General features: G+C 37.3%; 1 protein-coding gene across 3 annotated transcripts in view; it reads left to right on the top strand.

Annotated features, from left to right (window-relative positions):
- Tmtc2 (Transmembrane O-mannosyltransferase targeting cadherins 2) overlaps window positions 1–24704 on the top strand; it is a 194545-nt gene that overhangs the window by 136995 nt on the left and 32846 nt on the right. For all 3 annotated transcript variants that reach the window (XR_016141111.1, XM_011647049.2, XM_089083943.1), the window contains exon 6: window positions 23233–23318. Coding sequence is in view for 2 of the 3 variants with exons in the window: in XM_011647049.2 (XP_011645351.1) it covers window positions 23233–23318 (86 nt within the window). In the remaining variant the exon portion in view is untranslated. The remainder of the gene's footprint in view (window positions 1–23232; window positions 23319–24704) is intronic.

Below are 24704 nucleotides of genomic sequence, written 5' to 3'. Positions count from 1 at the left end.
AGTGATAAATCGTCTCTATACAGGTTGTCTCAAAACTACGAATTCTTCGATCTACCTGCAATCGATATTTGTTTGAAGATTAAATGTGGAGAGTAAACAGTTTTAGCAATTGAAGTTTAATCTGAGCTAAAAATATATAGAATCGACAGATACGAGAATAAATATTTAAAATCGACAGATTGGACTGACAGAGAGGCACGCAAATGTTTTGAAATATATTAAATAATCGTTTCACGAGAAGAAAACGAATATCCCCCAAGCGACCAATAATTGCGTGCTTTACACTGTAATCTACTTAGCGCACACCACGTAGATTTATTCGCCAACAAGCTATTCGTCCGAAACCATGCATCTGTCCTTCGCATCTCCCTCACACATCTCCCTTCCCCCATGCACATTCACCGCGTGCACATTACCCTGTCCACCCTCACATCGCGCCATCGCGATCAATCTCTTCTTGCACCCGCATATAATCCCACCCTCTTCCCCTTCCCTACCCTCCCTCGCGTCTCTCATCGCTGGCCTTTATTACATCGCTCGCATATCACTTCGTTTTGCCGTCTCGCCCCGAATGCGCGCCATAACCGGGCACGTATCGGCCACCATTCGCGCGCAATATCCGCGCAACGCGGCGCAGCAACATCGCAGGGGGATACGCGCCGAGCGAAAGCCGCGCGCGTGCAATGCCGATTCTGACCCGCATACGATATTACCGTCCGGCCCGGACCGGGGCCGGATCCGTGGTCCGGTGTACGGCACGTTGGTTACCGTTGGCGTCGGCCTTTACAGCTTTGTCTCGCCGCATCAGATATTACCAGGATAATGCGTCCAGCGGGCCAGACCCTTCCATATCCATCCCGCGAGAGGCAACAGCTCTCATCCTCCTTTCTCTTTCTCTCTCTCTCTCTCTAACTACCACGTGTATATATGCCAACCTCTCCACTATAGGTATGTGCGGACCATCGACCAGTCTCTGCAATGTGCTGCATGCATGCATGCATGCATATATATATATATATATATATATATAATATGTATATATACAATACACGCATGTGTGTGTGCGTGTGTGTACAGATATATGCTAAACACATGACCGCGAGTAAACGTGGAATCGACGTCTGTTCCGATGCCGGCGACCAAACGTCTCGGTCGTCGCGACCGAATATTCGTAGCTTTGTTGCTACGGCTGCAGCGCTGTGACGTTCAAAGGCGATGCGTCCACGTCAATGTTAATTATTAATGGCCACAAGCCCTAGGACGCCGAGTGATATATTGCTGTCTATCTGTTATTGAGTTAGGGAAGAGTTAACAGTAAAATAGGACACTTGGGCGAATAGCATTCTACCATATGCGTAATGTACGGAAAGAAATTAATTTTTTTAATAATTAAAAATGCAAAATGATAAAAAAGTGTGTCTAACGTGTATGTCAATGTAAATGTCAGAATGTTTACATTGCAACATATTTTAAAATATAACCGGGTGATGCGCAGTGAGAATTTTTGTTTAATGAAATTATGTTGAAGACTTTTTAAGGGGGTTTTTTTATTACACAAATAAATAAATGAAAGATGGTCTAATTTAATGAGCAAATATAGAGATTTTTATATATTTTTATATTTTATAATTATATAGTTACAAATTTCGTATTTCATTATAAAACGAACATTTCTTGAAGTATTCATGGTATTTTCATAGCATTATAAATTAAAATAACAGACCTGAATCTATGAAGTTAAATTTGCAACGTTTGCTACATAATGTCATTAAATAAAATTAAAATTGTCACTCAACATTAGCCTTAATTAATAGCAAATGTGTTAAATAAAAAAACTTCTAACATTTTCTAAAAATTGACAATGACAGTAAAATACTAATATCATTATCATAATAAAAATTATCATTTCGCATATCGCGAAATTTTCATTAATTAATTATGTTTTATTTTATTAACAAAAAGATTCATCTTAAATCTCATACGCTCTGATTTCTAAATAAATTATAAATAAGTTATACTAGAAATAGCGAAAGGAAAATTGAAATGTTATATGAAAAAGTTGACATTTAAAAACTCTGAAAAAGTTGCGAAAGAAATTCTTTTATGGAATGTTATTATAAACACAAACTAAAAAATAAATATATCCTTTTTATATTTTACTATTGACCAAACATATCTCTTATGTGCTTATATACAAATTTTATATTTTTTACAACGATAATTTTCGATGAAACTGGCTCTTATTTATATATATATATATATATATATATATATATATATATATATATATCTCGTGATGCACAAAATAAAATGTGTGTGTGTGTGTGTGTGTGTGTGTGTGTGTGTGTGTTTATGTACATATACATATTTGAATTAGAGCAAGATTTAAGGGAATGATTTTTTTATCGGAATCTGAAAAATTTATATTTAACCTTTTTGTATTGAAAAAAATATCTCCGGATATACAAAATGACAATAATAAAAAAATACGGCAAACGCTTTCACTTCCCTTTTCCATTACATTAAACAAACATGTAATAGAATTATTGGAAGCATTTTGATTCATGTACCAAATAAAAATTAATCAATGCTTTACCATTAATGTTATTTACAGCTAAGCTAGCGATGTGACATGACAGTAAAATACTAATATCATTATCATAATAAAAATTATCATTTCGCATATCGCGAAATCTTCATTAATAAATAGATATTGCATAAAATACATTACGTTTAGTACTTGATTTGTGGATATTGTACATCCGTAATAGCATCGATCGCGATGTCACCATGTCGAAACACTGGAAAGGTTCGCTTTCACGAGCTGACACCACTCCATCAACCATTAGTACGAATTTCCAGAATTTTCGACGAAATTGTTTCTCCTATTCGCAACTATTATCTCGTTGTGCCAAGCACATGTACAAAAGGTGCAAATTGTATCGCTGACATCGAACATAACATAGAAATATTTACTCTGCGAATGGCAAGGTAAAAAAATCAAGTGCAATAAATATTGTCAGCAATTCCTCTCTATCTCGTACATATTCTATACAAATATTTTTAGACCGCCGTTACGCATTTCACAAATTGAATTAGACCGCAATCTCGTATAATGGAACGTGTTCTCCTTTCGTCATACTCGGGGCATGAAAGCTAACGCGAGATCCAAAATTCAGAAACAGAATTTTGCATAGACAACAGAACAAATAAGACCACATTGCCACGTAGATTTTCACGATGTAGATTTATGCGTAATTAATGAAATCGAACGTTCGCGCTGTCGCTATTATTTTAAAATAAAGTTAATCGATCGGACAATCATAATATTTATTTAGGTCCATATTGAAAGTTGCGAATTATTAGAAGAAACAATTATATTCTTTGCACGTATAATAATTAAAATTTATTATTATATATTATTAAATATTATGTATCACATCAATTAGGTTAAGATATATTTTCTCATTAATTACTATTCAAATAATAATATTTCTATTTTAAAATTCTTCGGCTCTCTTTCAACTGGATTGATATTAATCATCATTTTAGGAATGAATGATTAATAAATCCACCGAACAAAGTGCAGAATACGGTAATAGTTTATTTATCAATATTAATTTTGAAACGCAGAGGAAATAGAATTTTTCGATAATTATATTATCGACAAATATTTATCTTATAATCTATTAAATTTCATGAGTTTGGCAAACCATTTTGTTTTCATAACATCCTCAAAGCTATCATCTTTATACACAAAACCACTGTCCACTATGTTATCAGGCTTGAGCTGACAGGTAATGATGAAAGCTATTCCGTATATCGCATTCTGGCGATCACAACAAGTACATATCTCATTGCGAACTAATATATTTTAATAATCTATAAATACTTTATAATACATTTCAACTGACTAATTAAAAAATATACTATTCTGTTTTATATTCATTTTTTATGATCCGTCTTTATATTAATGGTAAATTTTATATCACTTGTTATTTAATATGACTTATATGATTATTTCTTGTGTGATTATTAAACCATCAAGTTTTAAGACACTTTATTCTATATTTCTTTGAAAACGTTTTTGATACGAGATTTATATAACAACTATAAATACGAACCTTAGAAGTGCGTCACTAATTGCAAGGGGAATTCCGGTCGGATTTAAATTGGCTCACTACGACAGATCTAATTGCTTAACCCATCCGTTCTACCTGCCTGATCGAGCTTTTCCAATGCTATTTTTCCACCTACTAATACGATTCCACCATTTGATTTCGAATTCTTTTCTTAATACGTTGTGCAATTCGATTACTAATAGGAGAGGAATTTTATTTTATGCACAGTGTCCCACAATCATTGGACAATATTTTTAGCTTATTTTTAATTAAAATCTTAATATTAAAGCCTAATAAAAACATTACAAAATAAGTCTATTTAGAAATATTAAATTTATACCTTTTTTTAATAAAAAAAAATATTTTTGCACTTTTTTGCTCAGAATATAAATCAATTTTCTATTACAAATATTTTTTTTATACGCTTATAAAAATTCATTATTACTGAATGTAATTATAAAATATCTAGAATTTTTTTCAAGTTTTAACACATAGGCATGTAAAATAGAAAGAGAGCATGATAAAAGATAAAACAAAAAAGAAACATAAAAATTTAGTTCACACTGAATATTCTATTCATTCTTTTGTATCCATGGTGTTGTCGTTGAACAGCATTTTTTGCTTGCACGAAAGCTGCAGTTGCAACAAATGCAGTTAGAACAATATTATTTGCATACCTTCACAGTTATGTTATTGTATTTTAGGATGACATAAAATGCTGAATTACAAATATATACGCACAGGATAATTTTTAAATTGTATGAAGTTATTTGCGAGAAGCGGGTCACAAAATTAAATAATACAAAATTAAATAATAACATCAACGTCGATAAAAGCAATCAAATTAATTCGCAAATAACTCTTCATTATCGCTACTTAAAATTGTTTCTGTTTTAAAGTGGGTTAATGTTATAAATGAGGCTAAACGCACGAAACAAACTTAACTCGTTAAAAATAAATTCTGGGCCAGCGAATTAATATAGCGGAACAGGAGAATAAATTAGCAGAATTAGTTTTTTCAGTTTGATTTTTCTGATTTCGCGGAACGTAATCAAACATGACGACTTTAAACGCAAATAATATCTTCAAAATCGGATTCATAGTCGAATATACGATTCATAAAAGGTATGTGCGACGCGATCACGAACTCTAGAAGCGTTCCAACTTTCAGCCGAGGTACGAGTAACGGACACAAGAACTTGTTAGTCCGCGTGTCGGAACTTGTATTTTATTAGAAAAGTTACACCAAGGATTAAACGCAATTCATGAGGAGGGTAACCATATTGGGTCGGCGAAAACGGGAAAGGAATGTGTAATCGCGTCTAATTTGACACTTGCCCGTTATACGCTATTAACTCGCGACATATTACTTTGATCCTTTACGACGTACCCATATCGTATATCACTCTGACATTTTAAAAGTTTAACGGACTTAAATACGTATTCCGTATTCTACTCTATTTCTACATTACTATTAAATTTATTTTTCGCTCGATTATATCTCACAAAATTTTTGTATTACGTTTTTTCCTTAAATATTTAATTCGATTTAATCACATAATTCGAGAGCTAATTTAGAGAATTTCTTTTTGTTCAAAATATTCTGCTTTTTATATCATGAACATTTAAGTATTAATTTAAACAAATGTGATTGATATATCTATAAATATCTGAAATTTTTAATTCAAGTAAATCAGATAGAATAACTATTATTTTATTTTTTGAAATTTTATTTATATTGAAATCTATCTTGCGGATTACAATTATAAAAACAACGACTTCACGTTTGTAACATTATATCCTTCAATTTGCGAACGCTAAGATACCATTGTGCCACCGAAGACGTAATCGGAGCAGCATGTGAGAACGTTCGCGTACTTCTGAAAGCATCTGTAGTTCGAAAGTACGAGACGGGCTTGGCGGCGGACATGAGAACTTAGCCGTCCCGCCGGAACTCGTATTTTATTAGGAAAGTTGCCCGGCGAATTAGTCGAAAACATGAGGAAGGTGAAGAAGGTATAAGGGCCGCGATGTAGAGAAAGAAAAGGGACTGGCGGGCAACGGTGCGGGACGTCAGGTCAAGACTTCGCCGATGTGGTACGGTGTGGTATATGGCAGAAGAGGAGCGCGGAGAGGGATCATTACGTCTACGAGGCCGCTCTGGAAAACTTACGGATCTTGGAGGGCACTCGAGCCGTGCGCGGCCTTAATAAGCGCCTTAACATCCCGTCTATAAATTTTAAGCGATGTAAAATTAGCGCGAACTCAATAGTAGGTAGGTGGTCCCACTCGTTCCTTTCTACTTCCCTGTCTACCACCAACGACCGCTACGCCCTAACTCTCCCCTCCGCTCTCTGGCAATCCCGAAGCTTCCCTTAAACTCCGCGGAATAATAGGTTTCGACGTTAGTCCGGGCCGGCTCGCTCTCGCAATGACGGCTCCTTATTCATCGAGTCGTCGAGCCGATCCAACCAACCAATCGACCGACGACCAAACGAGCTAAACTCAAAGCCGAATCCCCTCATTCATTGCCCGTTGCTGTCTACCGAACTCGTTATTAACTGGAACGCACGAGAGGGACAGAATTGGCTGAGAGTAATTTGACTTCGAACACGCGAATGAAATTGGGTCTGACTCCACGGCGTTCGCGTCTCCGTCGACGAGAGTGATGTAAGTGATGTAAGCGACGTGAGCGGAATCGCCGATCGCGAATGGAGCGCCGGTGCAACCTCCGATCGCGAAGGCAAGCGCAGGAGAGAACAGACACACGGTCGTGCATCATGTCGCATTCGTATTGCGCTTTGTGTCTCGTTCGCCGGTTACTTATGGCAATTCGTTCTCGTGAAGGATAGCAACGATTCGATATAAGTCATAAAGTATCGCGATCGATCCTGCCATACGTGTACCTCGGCCAATAGTTCCGAGACGATACTAACGACAGTCAATATCTGTCAAATCCACATTTGTATTTATTTATTCGTAAATGTCTATCTTCTCTCTCTACTTTTTTCTAAAAATTTATACGCGCGTCTTCTACGTCTAAATTATTTATCTCGTAAAATTTTACATGACGTGATATCACGATTACATTCTGAATTTGGAATTCTCCATATATATTTCGATAAGGTACAAATCTTACAGAGTAAGGATTTTTTAGTCCTTAAATATCCTCTCTTTCATTTAAAGGTATCTTCATCTACTTTATCTCTTCCTGATACACACAAACACACACATACATACTTCTTAGTTTTATCCAAATTATCAAAAATAATCTAATGAAATTAAGGAACATGTTGCATTTCCATTTTTGAAAGGTGCAATTTTGAGAGATAATATTTATATACATCTAATCACGCGTACGATAAATCAGGACAGATCACGAAGAACTCAATCTAAGTTGAGTTTTTCCGCCAGAATACTTCTTAATTATTCTTTTAGATACTAGAAGATCTGAAAGACTCTTCTGCTTAATGCATAACAAAAAGTTTTTTACTATCTACAAGATCCTATTTCGTCTCGCGATATGCGAGACTCTTATGAGAAATCGCGGAAACTACGAAGTGGGATGAAATAAGCGGGGAATAAGGGAAGGGAGAGGAGCGCACAATGCAACCAAGAAGATCTCTCAAACGCGCGCGCGATTTACTTTACTTTGCAAACGACGACAAACTCGGTGAACTCGGAGGCGTCCTCGATACGACGCTGCCGTCTGAAAACTTGGCCAATAAGCGGCGAAAACAAGAAAGAGGCGAGCCCCAAAGACGAAAGATTGCATAAACGCAAGCAGCAGGCGCGTTAGCGGCATCAATACAGTCGAATATATATTTCAAGGATCGACGTCGGTCGCCGGGATCATATTTTTCGCCCCCGCTAAATGCCGCTCCTTGTTTCCGTCCTCGTGCCTCGACCAGAACGACGGGCTGCCGAGCCTGCAACGTGAGATAAAATGTATCTCGACATTCCGAAGGAGGCAGAGAGGCAATCGCCGTAGAGTGCCGGTACCGCCGTAAATATTGCACAAGCCGCTCTTGTCCGTGCGGTCATGAAGGCAGAAGTCGCGATGTACGAGCCGTAGACCCGATGACGCTGAGAGTGCTTTTACTCAGAAATAGTATCGAGGCGATTCATTCAGTTTCGCTTTAAAGAGGCAAATACGTTTTCCGTATTGCTTTCGGAGTTTTGGATCAATTAAAAACATCCTTGGAAAAAAAAAATATGAAATATCAGAGAAACGCGTTGCATATCTAAATTTTAATTATCCCCCTTGTGTTAGGAATTTATATTCGGTAACTAGGCAGTTATAGCCAAAACAACGAGAAATAATAAAACACATTTAATGAAAACTATTATTAGAATTGCATTAAATCTTGTAACTGGACGGGAGGTGCGAAATCATACTACAAACTGAACTTTATATCTATATTACTTCCGTAGCTTAAATTATTAAAGTTCGGTGACCATCAAGAGGAAACTCAGCCGGTCGCAGCTAAGACTATGCGGCTGGAAAATTTAGCTTTATAACACTTGACGGGGAACAATTGCGAGAGTGGTCGCGCGGTGGTAATGGCGGCGGTAAATATTGCGCAAGCAGATCTTGTCGGGCCGATGAAATTGCCGTGCATGTTCGTACGTGGCGTGTGACGAGGATATTTGCGGATCGCGCGCTTCACTCGCGAGATATTAAGCATAGAGTGGAATATAAGCAGAAAAAAGGAAAAAAGAACGGAAGAGAGAAATAAAGGCGACAGAGCAAAAAGGTCGAGGATGCGCGATTGCGAATGCGGTAGTCGACGACGCAGCTTCGTGAATAATATATAAAGCTTGCGTGACTCGGCTCTTTATGACGCAACTGAATTGAACGTATCGCATTCCGCAGCGTGGACGCAGGTGACTACAACGTACTTTCCGCACGTACATATATACGTAATACATATACGCGTAATCGGTAGACGCAGACCAAGCCGCAAAGTCGCGCGTGTATATGTGAAAAAGCTCACGGTGTCTCTGAAAGGAGCAGGCCGTCCACTTGTTACGCGAAGACGAAAACAATGGCGTCGGCGAAAATTAATTATTCTGCAGGTTCCATGGCCTCTCGGCGAGAAAGAAAAGAGGGAGAAAGAGAGAATGAAAGTTCCCTCTGTGAAGGAACGTGGATGAACGTGCTGGTGCCGGTGACGTCTCAGAAAATCAGGCCGCCGACGACGGCGACGCCAGCGGGTTGTTGCTGGTGTCATGATTTTGCCGGGTGCAATTTTGCTCACGTACCACTGCGCGAACGGCTAAAACGCGACGAATCATGACGTTGAAAATGCGTTTCGCGATATCTCGTTTCTGCTGCGTTCGTGGTATTTAAATAAAATAAACGTTCGCGCGAAAGAATTTATTTTCAATCAGCGAAAGAACGCGAGAATATGCATTGTGGATAATTATTATATTAACACGATTTGATGCGGCGCGAATATTACGTGACTCTCCATTTTTTACGAATTATTACGCAAATTCACATAATGCGATTATTGAATTACACAGAGTCAACGTATGTAATTGTTCGACGGTGCAGTTTGATATTTTAAGCCATTTTCTTGGGATTAGTGATAATCGCAATTTTATGAAAATTTATACGTTTATTAATTAATTGATTAATTATATTTTATTTTTTAATGTTATGTTTGAGTTTATATATATATATATATATATATATATATATATATTTATATATATTAAACTTAATGAGTTAATTTTTACCGTGTTTCGCTATTTCTCCGATATTTTTGTAAAATACATGAAAGAATATTTCGGCTAAGATTATATTAAAACTCGAATATCTCGACTAGTTAAAAATATGAAAAAGTATCGTTAACAGCGATCGACTCTCTTAAATTTAAATGGAACACAATAGCCGGGTGTATAGAAACACGTTAGTCGACGACACTGAACAACATACAATTTTTTTTTTCCCGCACAAAATTGTAGTATTGAAAACCAGCGCAGATTCACGTTAAGCTATACACGGTGTAAAAACGAGAACGAAGGAAATAACCAAAAAAGCGAGGAATAGAGAAGAACGAGGGAATGTTTGCAAAATCGACGGCAAAAAAATAGTTTGGCAAAGAGATAAAGACGAGGTAGGGAGAAAAAGAGAGGACTATGCAGGACGATTTCATTCCTGACTGTAATACTCAGAGAAAACCGAACGATTCAGATTCGTTCAAACTTACCGATCGACAAAACCGAGCGGAAAAATGAATGTTCCACCGCGTTCCGATCGCGCGAGTCCTTCCACGATTTAACATATGTTCCATGAAATCACGAACGTGGCCTTGCCGCACGATTTCGCCGACAATTTTTGATTTCGATGCGAAAAATATCCCAGATGTCCGGTGAGATTAAACCACAGAATTCACCTGTAAAATCGAGATATTAATAGATATTGCTACAATTATTTTTAAAACAGAATACCTCTTAATTGACTTTAATGTTCAATTAACAACTAACTGTTTTAATTATTTTTGCAGAGAAATTTTGTGATTAATATAAATCTTGAAAATACTTGAGTAAAATGTTAATTTGAAGTCTTTACTTTTATCAAAATTTCAAGAATTGTAATTAAAAATTTATGTGTTGCTAAAAAATGCTTTAATCAAGATTTTGCTGAGAAAAAGTCGACTTTAACTATATTAGACAATACGTTCTCGAAGAGTACTGGCTTTTCCACACCGGACACTGTATTTTGCAAATATTTGGCTTTACGGATTGTAAAGGACAGAGCATGTAATGGGAAACAGAATGGACCGCAGGAAACAGAGCGAAACAGGTCGGGCTTTCATTGCTGCGAAACTACAACCTTTGTCCTTTTCTCTTACTCTCTCTTTCTACTATTCAGTTTGGGAATAAATAGATACTTGTTGGGATTTTCACGGGCTTCATTAGTGCGGAAGGATTATAAATTGAAATGCAATATGAAAAGCGAAATATTGAGCTCGGTGCATTTATATTTCATCGCTAAAAGATCCATCAATATCCAATTCGAACTTTTAATCTCTGCTAAAAGCTTTAAATAGTTTAATTGGTACTATTTAAAAATTTTTCGGTCACATTTATATAGATATAAAATGAATCATAATCGTATTTGCTATTTCCCGTAATATTATTATTGCAATATATATAAAATATATGTTACATGGTTCTATTGTATTTATAATACAATTTCCTAAAATATAAAACGTGATAGCAAAACGAAATGTCAAGAAAGAATCGGATTAACGTAACAAGAGATACGATATTAGTGATCTATTTTTTTCTCTCGTTTATCACACTATTATCGTTATTTCAAAACATCATGCTGATGGATAACAAAATTTTTATTTTAAAAATAACAGCATATTATTTGATAAATACAATGCAACGAAAGCTAGTAGAATGATTCAACATAAACGTGACGCTGAAGCAAAATATAAATGTGGACACATTATTTTGTTGAATATCAGTGCCGAGGAAATTGAGCAAACTTTATCGATATCGAAATCGCTATTGTTTATTTTTATAGCTATCGCACTGTTTGCAAATGTGTAATTCTAAATAATGTATTTTTATTTATCATGATGTAAACGTCCATTGCAATTCAATTTCTTTTTAAATTTAACCACAATAAAGAGCAAAATGCATTTTTCGTCGAAATGTCACGTGTCACCGTAGCGTGTTCGCCATGTAACGTCGTTTCTTGGATGTAATCCAACTCTATCTTACCTAGTACCATCGTCATCTTGCGGGTCACGTAATTATCGTTACGAGAGTAGGCTTACCACGTGATTACAGCTGGATGCTCTTCATAAATTATCTTCTCTCGCGTGGATTTTCTCCGCGATATACTAAAGACAGCGTTCGATGCATCCGAATAACACATCGCGATTCAAGTGACATATTATATTGTTAGGAACAATGCGTGAGCTTTCTCGGTGTTGTCCCGAGCTTTATTGAACGTTGCGTGACGGTCGTCTCTGTGTATGCACAAGCGCACACGTGTGCGTGTATATATATATACATATATATATATATATATATATATATATATATATATATATATATATATATATATGTGTGTGTGTGTGAACTACATAACTCGGGTACGCATTATCGAGTGAGCAAATACACACACACACACACACACACACACACACACACACACACACACACACACACACCCCACGCGCGCGCATCGACACACGTATGGAGTACGACTAGCGATGAATTAGGCGTCTGCCAATCGAATATTACATTTGTTTCACGTCCAGACGAGTTAAATAATCGCGAGAATGTTTCAACGAATGCCACGCGAGCGCTCTGCGCTCCGCGCTCCGCTTTTACAAATCGAAAATATTTATCTTCGATTCTCCGCCGTAAAACACGGAACGAGAGAGAAACGCGCGCCGATCGGTCCGCTTTCTCCGCATCGCCGAACTGCATAATTCAGCGAGCATCATTGGACGGGAGAAAAACAGTTTGAAACCGCAAATTACATACGAACGACTCATTAATGAACAGAGCGCGTGAGCGTGACGAGCTCTCGTTAAAATCGCGCGTTCGTTGATGCAGGTTACCTGGCAAGAGTATCGGCACGATAGGCCCCCCCCCCACCCCCTTCTCCCCCCGCTAAAACACACTGTGTACCTAGCAAGTAGACCACAAACCACCGTGTTGCGTTTATGTGAGTGAAATTAAGTTTCTTGTTTGCCTGTTTATTATCGCATCACGCGAAAACAGCTGGACAAACGTTCGCCTAAAGTGAGAATGGTTTAGAGAGTGGTCTGATTTAAAATAGGTTAAACTACTTACGGTATAAGAATTTCAACTATTAAAGTTCCCAAGCTCTCGTTTCATATTAAAAATCATGTATATATGGCGTATATATCCCTCTGTTTCTTTTTTCACGATTTCGAAGATTAAAAAATATATATATAGATACATATATATATATATATATTTTTTTTTATAAATTGATTGTAAAACTCGGGTAAACGTTTATTGAGTATTTCAAGTAAATAATTTTAATTTCATGGTACTTCACGTTTGTAAGTGACAAGAGATACGTGAAATGATTTTCCGCCGCTGGATGAATATAGCTCTTTCACAGAGCTTGACCTCGTGAAAACGAGAGTGCTGATAGAAATCGCTGCCGATGTATCACGGCGTCGAGAGATACCGATTGAAACATCGACGTCGCGTGAAACATTTCGCGCTAGTTCGTCCCTTTGATGTTTGCGGATTTAACACTTTTTCAACTTCGACACGGCGTGGTGAATCCCCGAGTGGGCCTCGAGAGTGCTTCCACTAGCCACGTTCAATACGAGGCGTGCAAATGATAGGTATGACGCATGATACAATACTAATTCGTTTCGGAATGATGATCGATTCGATAGAACTTTATCATTCGGTAGAACTTATCGTGAAGAGAAAGAACGAAATAGAAGGGGAAAATAGAAGGGGAGAGGGGGAATGACGCGCGATACCTTAAATCGATACCTTCGAATCAGGACAGGCTTCTGTCCTGTGTTGTGTTGCAACCATTTAAAAAGAGGAGAATATGTATACATATTCTCGAATATTCGTTATTTAGCTATATAATAGCCATATAATTGCAGTAATCGTTCCGATTCCATTATAGCTTGAAAGAAGCACGAAAGAGATTTATTTTTGAACGAGAAATATTATATGATTTAATAAATAATATTAATACTATTTAATACCTCAGATATTTTTGATGCGTTCCACGTGAAAAATTTCAACGATTCACGAATTAATGAGGAATTTCATAATTAATATTTCCTGTAGACTAAAACTATTGTGAAAGTTTTTTTATGCAGTTTTTGTTTTTATGTATATAATGCTTGTTAATTACGTAGTTTAAAATATGCTTTAGGATGCTTAAATAGAATTCCAATAAACGGAATGCGAGTTTTAGATTTACTGGGATTACGTATATTATATATTGTAACTACAAATCAAAAGTTTGCCATTACAACTATAAACTCTATGTCGGACATGTTTGGTGATAAAATTAGAAGTACGAGGAAAAATGTCAATCCGTAAATTCAATCGGCTCTTATCTTTTGTATCATCGCTCATCGACGTATACATCATACGTTTAATTTAAAAATAGTTGTTACGATCTCATAACACGTATCAGTTATTTCTTTTACAATCTTTCAATTAATTATAGCCATCCTTCTTATCGGAAATCTATTTTTAAAGAATTTAATTCCTTCTCCAAGGAAAACAATAGCTCATTTGTTATCGTTTCTATATACATATATTTACAGCTTTTTTGATCATTTATTTTTAATTAAATAAATTGCTTCTTATTGGAAACTCTTTCGAGACTGCAGGCAGAGAAAAAGATTATAAGAAAGCAAGATTAAATAACTATTGCATTGAGATACACTCGGCAAATGCAAGATAAAATTACTATCTTATTTTAAGTTTGCTAACTTGATTTACGGTGTCTTTTAAATTTTGTCTCGTTTTCTATTCTATTTTTTTACAAACATTTTTGGATGTTCTATTTTAAAATAGACAGATACTAAATGTTAAAAAATTTCTTTGATATTTTCGGATCAAAGTCCTATCGCATATGTGACTGATTTTTGTCGTAGTCTACTCTATCGAGAGTTGAAAGTTCAAGCACCTTTTTTCATGGGAACGTTGCCAAAAGTGGCAAGGAACAGCAGACCCGACTTTACGAAAAACCTGCTGCTTCCTCGGCTATATTCGTCAAGTACTATCGTATCTTATTGACGTGGCCACTTCTTTCACCACCGATTGCTGTCTATAAGAATATCTGGGCAAATTTTTTTACTAACCTAAGGCGGATCTTGTCGAACTGGACATTCAGCTATTTTTATAAAACTGAGAAGCTACATTAATTTTGCAAATACATGTTCTGTGAAAAGGTATACTCATAAAAAATAAAAAGCTAAAAAAAAATTGATATTTCTTGTTGTCTAAAATTATAAATCATCTTTTACATCATCTAAAGATGAAAATAAAAAATCTGTTAATTTCTTAAAAAAATATAAAATATATTTTAGAAATAATACATCATGTCATTGTTTTGTCATTGAACGAATTTATATCTTTCTTGTAAGATAAGTATAATAAGAAATTTTTTTTAAAACGAAAAGTAAAAAATATCGTTGAATCATTCAAAATTATATACTTATTATATACAACGATATCAATTATCATCTCCTAAAAATGTAGTTTATTCTTGTATTTTTACATGTATTACCAATAATAATATTTCATAGTATATATATATATATATTTATGATACACAACTATTAATTATTTATTTTTTTTATTAATTAATTATTTCCTGTTGTTACAAGGTGATAATTATACTTTCAATAACGCAAAATAAAAAATACAACTGCACTTAGAACTTTCACAGAAATTTTCTCATCGGTATCGAGCAACTTCGTAACTCGCATAAAGAGCACGAGAAGCATTCGATAGGGAATTTTCATTCGATTATATTCTTCCACAAAGACTATAACAAGCGGGTGGCGCTATCGGCAAGTTATTCTTGGCTTTCGAAAGCTGCTGTAACACTTCTAAGAAACCGATTATAAAAATTAACTTAATATTTTACCACAGAGATAGCAGAAAGCAAAAGCAGCAGAAAAAAGTATAAAGTATAATAAATCTTGGTATTAATTTTAATGAAAAAAAGCGTATCAAGACAAGTTTCTATCTTTCGATATTTCAGTTAGCATATAATGAACAGTTGACTTTATATATATCGTATGCATTATTCATCATGCTAAATACATTTAAATTGCATTAAGACTCCCGATCTTCGCGCAAATTTGAACATAAATCACTTTGTTATAACGGCAATATTGGCACTAGCGTTGCAATCGTATTTTCCGCCGTGACATTTTGTACATAGAAGTCGATCGTTTCTCGGCCCTGCGATCCGATAAACAATTAATAAACATAAATTCTCTCGAAATCGCCGATAAGACAGCACTGGCGCATGCTCGCTCACTCGCTTGCGCCGCATAAAATCGTTATAAATTCTTTTTTACGAGGCAGAGTACATAAAATTGCGCCGAGTCCCTCGCGATTTATATCCCAACGCTTGGCGTCGTCCTCTGTTTGCGCCTTGCTCGAAAGAGTTCACCGAGCACGGTCCCTTTTTCTCTGTCTCTTTCTATTTCCAACCCTTGAAAGGCAATCATTAAAATAGTGAGAGTGTCGTAAATTCTCGATCGTTACGGAATCGTGCGCGGTGCTTCGAACGAGAAAGAAAAGAAGGCTTCAATTATCAGCGGTGCGGTCACAACAGGCCTTATTTTCGTTTACGACCAATTTTCCATAGAGTAATAAGAATAAATGTGTCCGAGACATAATAGTCGGAAGAACGAAGCGAGAGCCGAGGCGATCTCTGAGCATCGGTGATCACATCAAGGATCGCTTTATGGCGGCGTTCTATAAAGATAGAAAATCCCTAAGGAAATACATAGATACATGCAAACATGCGAAAGTAGAGTCTCTCTAAAGAACATTACAAGTGGAAAATAAAAAGAGCGCACTATTTATGCTTTTATTAAAAAAATATCCGCTTGTTATTCGCTGAAACACAATCTCTTTTTTTAACGTAACAAAACTTTATCCCGACAACGTCAGAGATGTAATTCCATGGATTTTAAAACTTTTTTTGCAATCGTGTTCTCTTCTTTTCGAGATATAGGATATATATATATATATATATATATATATATATATATATATTTATACCTTCCGTATTTATCTTTTCCCTGTTAGGAAAGGCGAGGGATAAAGCGCGCGTTCGGTCGCTATCGATGCCTCGCAATGTTTGTTTTACAGCGATTTCTCTCGTATTTGCACTTGCGGATTTTAGAGTCATCGTGCACGGCTGAAAATCCGTGGTCCTGATTTTGAAAAGTCTGGCGCGTATGACCACCAGAGATAACCGCTAGCGACCATCGGACAGACACAAATACGCCGCACACAGATTCTCCGTGTGACAATGGCGGCAGTCGATCGAGCAATTCGGTACGGGCAACGTCGATGATGACAGTGACGACGGTGACAATGGCGGTGACGGTCGTCGTCGTCGTTGCGGCGCCATTCGGGATAAATGCATTCTGACGAACGTGGTGGACGGGGCGGAATTGATGCCGGCCGGGGAAATACGGCTGACGAAAGGCGGCGGTCGCGAATAAGCAGCCGCGATTTGCCGGTTTTTGGGCACTTTGCGGAGAAGTTGACCCGACCGGATCGGATATCGATGAGATCGAGTGCCCCTATTGTCACCGGAATTCCGTCCGGAGCGATGTAAATTCGACGATGTAATTCAACGGCGCGTACCTCGGCGCAAGTATGCCCGGCCATAGTATCCGCGTAGTAATGCGCGTTTCTCCCGTAATAATTTGATACGTGAAATTTGCATGGGACAGGAAATTCCAGCGAGTGGCAAAGACGGTTTCTCCTCCTCGACTCCCCTCACCTCTCCTCCCCTCCGCCCCCGATGCACGTGCATACGCGGAACGGGATGATTGTGAATACCATCGGCAATGAAATCCACCGCATTGACGCAACGACGTAACAAACGATCGTTGCACGTCCGATAGCCCGGGAGATTACGGCTGAATTTAATAATCGTAAAGATAATGCGACGGTAACGCGATAGCTCGCACGATCGATATCAGCTGCTTTTGCCCGGCTCCGCCGATCGCAGATCGTCGTCGCCATCGCGACGGCCGATGCCGCGCGCGCGTTCGTGCCTTTATTGCCGTTTTTATTCCGACTGCAATTCAGGCATTATCGATCGTCGCCATTGCGAAATCCATAAGCCGACCGGCGCGGTTTATCGCACCGCCGTTTCTCCCCCGCTCCCTTCCTCCCTTCCCCCGTCGTCGTCCTCCCCGCCTTGCTCGGCCACCTCCGTGGCTAGCGTTTTGCGATCGGCGATTAACACCCCGCGCTATCGACGCCGCGACAACATCCGCCCCCGTTCCGGCATCGCGCCCGATAAGTCGTCGCAGATGTTTTGTCTTTCTTTTTTCTCCCCCTTCTTTCGTCCGCCACCTTTGCCAGATGACCGTTCCGTCGCGAAACTTTTTACGCGGAAATTGAAGTCGAGTGACGGGCGAAAGTGTGGTGTACGCGATGTTGATGATATTTTAAGGTGGACTTTCAGATTAGATTGACAATCACGAGATGGTATGACTTATGGCTCATTTCCTCAATCTGCCTCGAAACGGATGACATTAACGTTCTGGCGGTGCTTTAAATGAATATTTCGAGATTTCAATAACGTGGCGCGGACAAGTGACCTGAAAAACCATTGCGAATGCTGAATTTGGAAGGAATATAACATAACGCTCTAGTAGTGAGAACGGTGGTTGCGGTGATTCTAAAAATGGTGATGAATAATTATTACTATGACATAGCTCTTAACATAACGTTATAAACGTAAATCATCATTATGCATAAAAATGACGCGGACAATTTATTTATGAGATTATTAAGTTTTTGTGTGAATCCAACGCGTATATACGTTTTTCATACGCTTATGCGCGCAATCAACTTTTTAGGCGTATGCATCGTACGCGTTATCACATTGCGATGAGATGCATAATTAAACGCGGAAACGCGCGAGGCGAAGCGCATGATTTATGTTACCGCAGTTTTGCACAGCCGCGAAACGCACGCAAGAAATTAGCGGCACATTGAAGTGCGTAACTGCTATGCACAAATATTAACGATTTTTTAAATATCGATGTCGGTCGACGAGGCTCTCCGTTGAAAATTTAATATCGAACATTTTTTAAATGCGCACGTGTATATATATATATATATATATATATAGCAAAATAAAAAAAGTAAACCAGAGGCGACGTATTTTTTACGATTTTTTAGTTCCGCGTCGATATTTGCACTATTCTCGGGGGAGATTACGGTCCCGCTTTTTCTCAAATTATAATAATGCACGTCGCATTGTACGTATAATCATCATAACGCATATTTCTCGTTATTATAATAAAAGCTGTCATCTCTCTATCGATTTTTATTTCTAATTGTCCGTTTAATTACGCGAGAACAATCTGAAATATAATTTAATACTAATGAGAATTTCCTCTCTCCTCCTCTCCCTCTCTTATAATCCACATTTACGCGTAATTAAATATATATTTTATACGTCTGAATTTTTATATCGGGCTTAAATCCTCAGGTTTGCGAATATTTCACATGCCATTATTGAACAGTCTACAGAGAACAGGCATGATCGCTATCATTGAAGTAAAGTTGTACGAGTTAAGTTTAGTTAAATTTAGTTAGCCAGGACATAGTCCGATCGATGAAACGTCCGGTAGGATATAAACATCCAAATATTTTAATGAAATTTTAAACTTATCTCGTCTATTTGCTTCCTTTGATTTATTTCGCATCACTCAATCCGTATTTTTACAGTGACTTTATTTTGTGAGTTCATTTTTACATAACTTTAGCGCGAGTTGCACAATTAATTTGTAATAATTTATTATATGATATGCTTTGGTAATTTTCTAATAATAAACTGCTTTCTAATTGCATACACTGAAAATAAAGTTTTAAATGAATAATAAACATCGTGATCTTAAACATTCATTCTCCAATATTACTCGATGGAGACATTACGTATTAATATCTCTAATAATAAAAGAGTCAGTGAGATTGTCCATAGATTGTGTAAGAATAGCCTTCGTAACATAAATAGATAATTAATTTGTATCTAGATAAATAATTGTCACTTCAATAAACACGTATTATTTAAAATATTAAAATAAAGAAATGTTTAAATGTCAAATTTATCTTACGTCATGTTATGCTATGTAAATCGGGTTGCAAATAGAAATATTTGATTAAAGTTATAATCATAATCAAATTATTTATTTAAAATGCTTTTACTAATATGTCGTGTGAAACATTGAAATTTCTTAAATTTTACGAGTATTTCGTAAAAGTTCTCTTTAACATAAAAAAAAATTATACTTTTAATTATCATATTTATTAATTGTTATATAAATTAATCATCATATTTATTAATTGTTATATAATAGTGTGAAACATTAAAATTAATAAACATAAAATTTTTGAGAATTAACTTATCTTTTACTATCTACACTTTATACAGATTATTCTACACATCGCTGTTGATGAGTAAGTAATCGATGATCGTCACCAATGTCATGACTGTCATTGCGTTTGATTTGAAATAACATCTCGCAAAATTTCATCGTACATCCTCACAACATACCGCGCTTACATTTTCGGAAAAGGTGAGATACGCGCTTCGTGAATTGCGGCAACCGAAGCAACTTTTCGACGCTCCTCGCTGAGCTTTTATCGGCATATTCGTGTTATGCCAAACGTTTTATGGACGTTTCTATTTTATTGGCCCGCCGCATAAACGGCCAGATATTCAGCGGCTGTTTCTGCGTATTTGGCGCATTACTCGTACCATTTTCCTTCCTTCCTTTCTTCCTTTCCTTTCTCATGTCTCGTTACAACGTAAGAAATATAAACGAAATTTTCCGAATAGTAAAATCTTTTTCCGTTTTATCGTAGAAATTGACCATCGCAAAACGCAATTGTCATTACAAAAATATCTTGCTATCGAGCTATTAAAATCTAGAATAATTGTATAATTATATCTGTGTGATTTCAATGAACAATTACGATTTATTCTATCCATATGTGGATAGGAATAAACCCGTGTCTCGTTCGAACTATCACGAAGCTGGTGTGCCGTGCCCACGGATTTGACAGTAACAGCATTTGACACGCCACGTCGCTTTATTAAGTTTCGCGTTTTAAACGAACGACAGCGGGATATTACGCGTGCGATTTGTCTTTTCGTTCCCTGGCACGACCGTCTGTGTAAATTGGCCCGTGCTTCAGTTCTACACCCGGCTAGTAACTCTCGATCGAACAATAGTGGCAGGAATTAGACAGAAAGTTTTATATCTTGCTGGTCATGAAATATTTTTATTGGTTCGCTGGAAAGCGGAAATAAATTTTTAAAGAAAAAGTATCAGAGGACTAAAAATAAAAATAAAAGTTTTATTACTTTTTGGACATGGCGGTCTTAAAATTTTTTAGCAATTATTTATTTTATTTTTAATGTAACTTATTTGACGTAAGGTAAGCTGTTTATTCGCGAAAAAATTTATTTTTTTTTCCTAGCTCTTACTGAAAGCTTTAGTTTTATTCGTCGTCTCTTATGTCTCCCTCACTAAATACATTTACTACATGATTTACAAATTTGTACCGCTTGGGAAAGGATTTACTAAATCGCCATAGTACACGGTCGGTAAACGGACCGAGAGTTGAATAACAAATTAAGCAGAATACAGATATAATTGCAAATTGGCGCAAACTGGAGATTGTTACAGGAGAAGGAGCTGGCAAAGTGACGGATGTATATGTATACGCGAGAGTCTTCGTCTTGTTGAAAGTTAACGAACGCAGAGTAGCGGCTCGTTAACGAACAGGGATTCTCTTCATCCCGCCGGTTCGCGCGCCAGAAAAGGAAATATCCCGTTCCATCCCGTCTCCAGTTCCTCTTCCTCCGTCATTTTCACCTTTTTTTAAGCTCGTCGCTCGTCGCAGGTTCACAAAGCGCCTCATTAGTATAATTTTTCTCGCGACGCTACGTCAACGCGAAGGTTTGGTTTGTGCGCTAAATACATCCGTAATTTTGATAACAAATTAGTCGTTTCTGAGAAAAGAGGAAGGAGCTTCCACGGATGCCCCACGAACGGAGGATTTCCAGTAATTATTAACCCGTAAAGATTTGACTGTCAGAGAATTCGCCGGCGTTAATTTATATCTCGACATTAACGAGGCTGGTGAAAAAGGCAGCGTATAGTCTCTCTCGCGTGAGGCGCAGAAATGCACCGGAGCGGAATGCACAGCAAACTTTGTTCACTTAGTAATTTACGAGCCAATCCAAATTGTAAACGCAACGCGCTTCGTTAGAAAAGTTCGCGTGGTCGAGATTTTGAAGCGCGAATCTTTATGAAGAATCTCCATAATAAATCATCATACGCGTGTACACACGTACACCCGCGGCCCCGCTCGTGTTTGTCTCTCTCTCTCTCTTCCTTTTTCCTCACCTTTAAATTAGATATTACTTAAATAGCGTATGTAAATTGTAATCTCATTTCGGAGCAGCAATTTGAAAAATGTGTACGGAGATACAGTTTGCGAAAGGCAAATATTTTCTGAACCTCGATATGGGCTCTCTCTTTGCAAAATTCTGTTCAACTCTAGTCGGAAAGTAAGAAAAATAACGCAACACGCGAGGTAAGAAAAATAACTGCGCGCCATATCGGCCAGTCCGATTTCGATAACGCGCGACGAGAAAAATATATCAGCGACAGTGCTTGCGCAAGTCGTCTACCGGCTGGTCGACTATACTTTACCTGTCGACAAGTGATATTTTCATTATTTCTCGAATGACAACTTATGCCGGAAGATTAATCACCGTGGCGCCGAAGCGCGGTGGGTCCTTTCTAAAATATGTAGCTTCGCGAAAGATTTTCCCGCCATATATGGGTATTACGAATCGCACTTATTGCGCTCGCAATTTAATCCCATCGCATAGAACGGCGACCACACGTGCGATAAGTCATCGCCTTGACAAGTAATATTTTTATATCGTTTCTGAAAGTGACGTCCTTCGAGGAAAGATTAATCGCTCACTGTCTAAGAGACGGAAAACTTTTCCTTTCTTCTCACGACGTTTGACATTTTGATATTATATATCGGAGTGATATACTCCTCCCCTCTCCCTTTTCAAACCTTGAAATATAACATAATAACAAAAAATAAACCAGATACACCGTACAACTAATTTGTTTTGTTAACAAATTATTGGATTTAACATCGAGGATGATATTACTCACTTAATTTAATATCTTTGTTAATTCTGATTTGATTAAACTTTTTCTTTTTGTCGAGATGAAAATTACATTAATACAAAATATTATATTAAAACTTAGAATGTACATTAACAAGAAACTTTGTTTCTTTGTTACAGGGGCATCTTACAGCAGGGCAGAAAAAATTATGACGAGGCGATTTTGAGTTATCAACGAGCCATTCATTTCCGACCTTCGTTAGCTCGTAAGTATTTTAATTACATCGCGACTTTTCCGACTTTAGAGACCGCGCAACGTCGTTGGCTTTGTTAGCCAAACCCTCGAGTCTATGGTCATTCAAGTAACTTAATATTTGAACACCATTAGCGCTTATTTGATGGATTCGCATTGTTACCGCCGATCGATCGTTGAAAGATCCTTAGTGTTACGAAAAAGTATACTATCCCTTAATACGCATCAGTGGCATCTTTGCAGAAAATGAAGACGGACCCTGTCACGACTGTCATCCATTTTATCCGGTATATTTATCGAACGTTCTCGGTGTTCTTTTTTTTTTTTCTCCAATAAGATACTTTCCCATCCCTCGAACTTCTCTCGCTCCGCCATCACATGTTTCGACCGCCTCTTTGATCAGTATAATAACCTTTGGACGTACCATAGATACACATATTATCCCACTATTTCTTCGGCTTGCCCTGCTTCTTGTGTGGTAAGCCCCCTCGGGTCCACACGTATACATTCGTGCTTACCGCTGGAAGCTGAGAGATCGGCTCGCGTTCTTAACGAGCCGTCTTTTACCCGAGAGACCCAGTCTTTATGGCCTTAGACTCGAGGGCGAGGCGTACGTTGAAAAGGACCCACAGGAGGCAAAAAGGAATAAAGCAGAGATAGAGAAAGACGAGCGGAGCTCGTTTGTTACACATATATCCCTGATACGGTATGTACGATCTGCGATTTACTTCGACCGATATGGGAACGGTTCGTTACCGCGCGAGATAGTTCGTCGCGTTACAATATCGATTTTATGGCTCCTTCACGTGCCATTCCGGGGTTTCCAGTCCCCAGATGTTTTTCCTCCGTAAAGGGCAATATCGCCACTAACCCGGAAGCGCATTCGGTACCGTGGGCACATCTGCAGCGTGAAGTGGAATACAGAATGCAGATTAGATTTCGACACCTCGCGTGTACGAGATGTCTCGCAAACGTCTGCATTAATTTTAATGGCAGAGCCTTAAGTGTACTCGGAGTCGATATTTCTCCATTTCTGCAAGAGCATTTCCAAATATAACGTTTTTTTTTTTCAATGTTAAACGCTAAATATTTCCTGGCATATTTTAATAATTTATATAAAAATATGTATATAATATTTTAATATCCAATAACATTTCAACGGATAATAAAACTTTATGTAATTGCATTCCGGCCGTTTGTTGATAATAGAAAAGATTGACAAGTAGACATTTTCCATGAAAAAAAAATCAATTTTATAGTCATAAAAATATATGAAAAATTTTGCGCGGTAAAATTTTAACATCCCTTGTATGTTACGTACGACAGATTAATGTCATGTCGGATTTATCAGATGCACATCGAGAAAAGCATTGGTGTTGAGGAGGGAGAACACAAACAA

The sequence above is a fragment of the Pogonomyrmex barbatus genome, unplaced genomic scaffold, assembly GCF_055798465.1.
Source record: "Pogonomyrmex barbatus isolate J1 unplaced genomic scaffold, ASM5579846v1 scaffold1, whole genome shotgun sequence".
In the NCBI taxonomy this organism is placed as follows: Eukaryota; Metazoa; Arthropoda; class Insecta; order Hymenoptera; family Formicidae; genus Pogonomyrmex; species Pogonomyrmex barbatus.
Note: the sequence above shows the minus strand (reverse complement) of the source record. Positions and strands in the feature narration are given on the sequence as shown.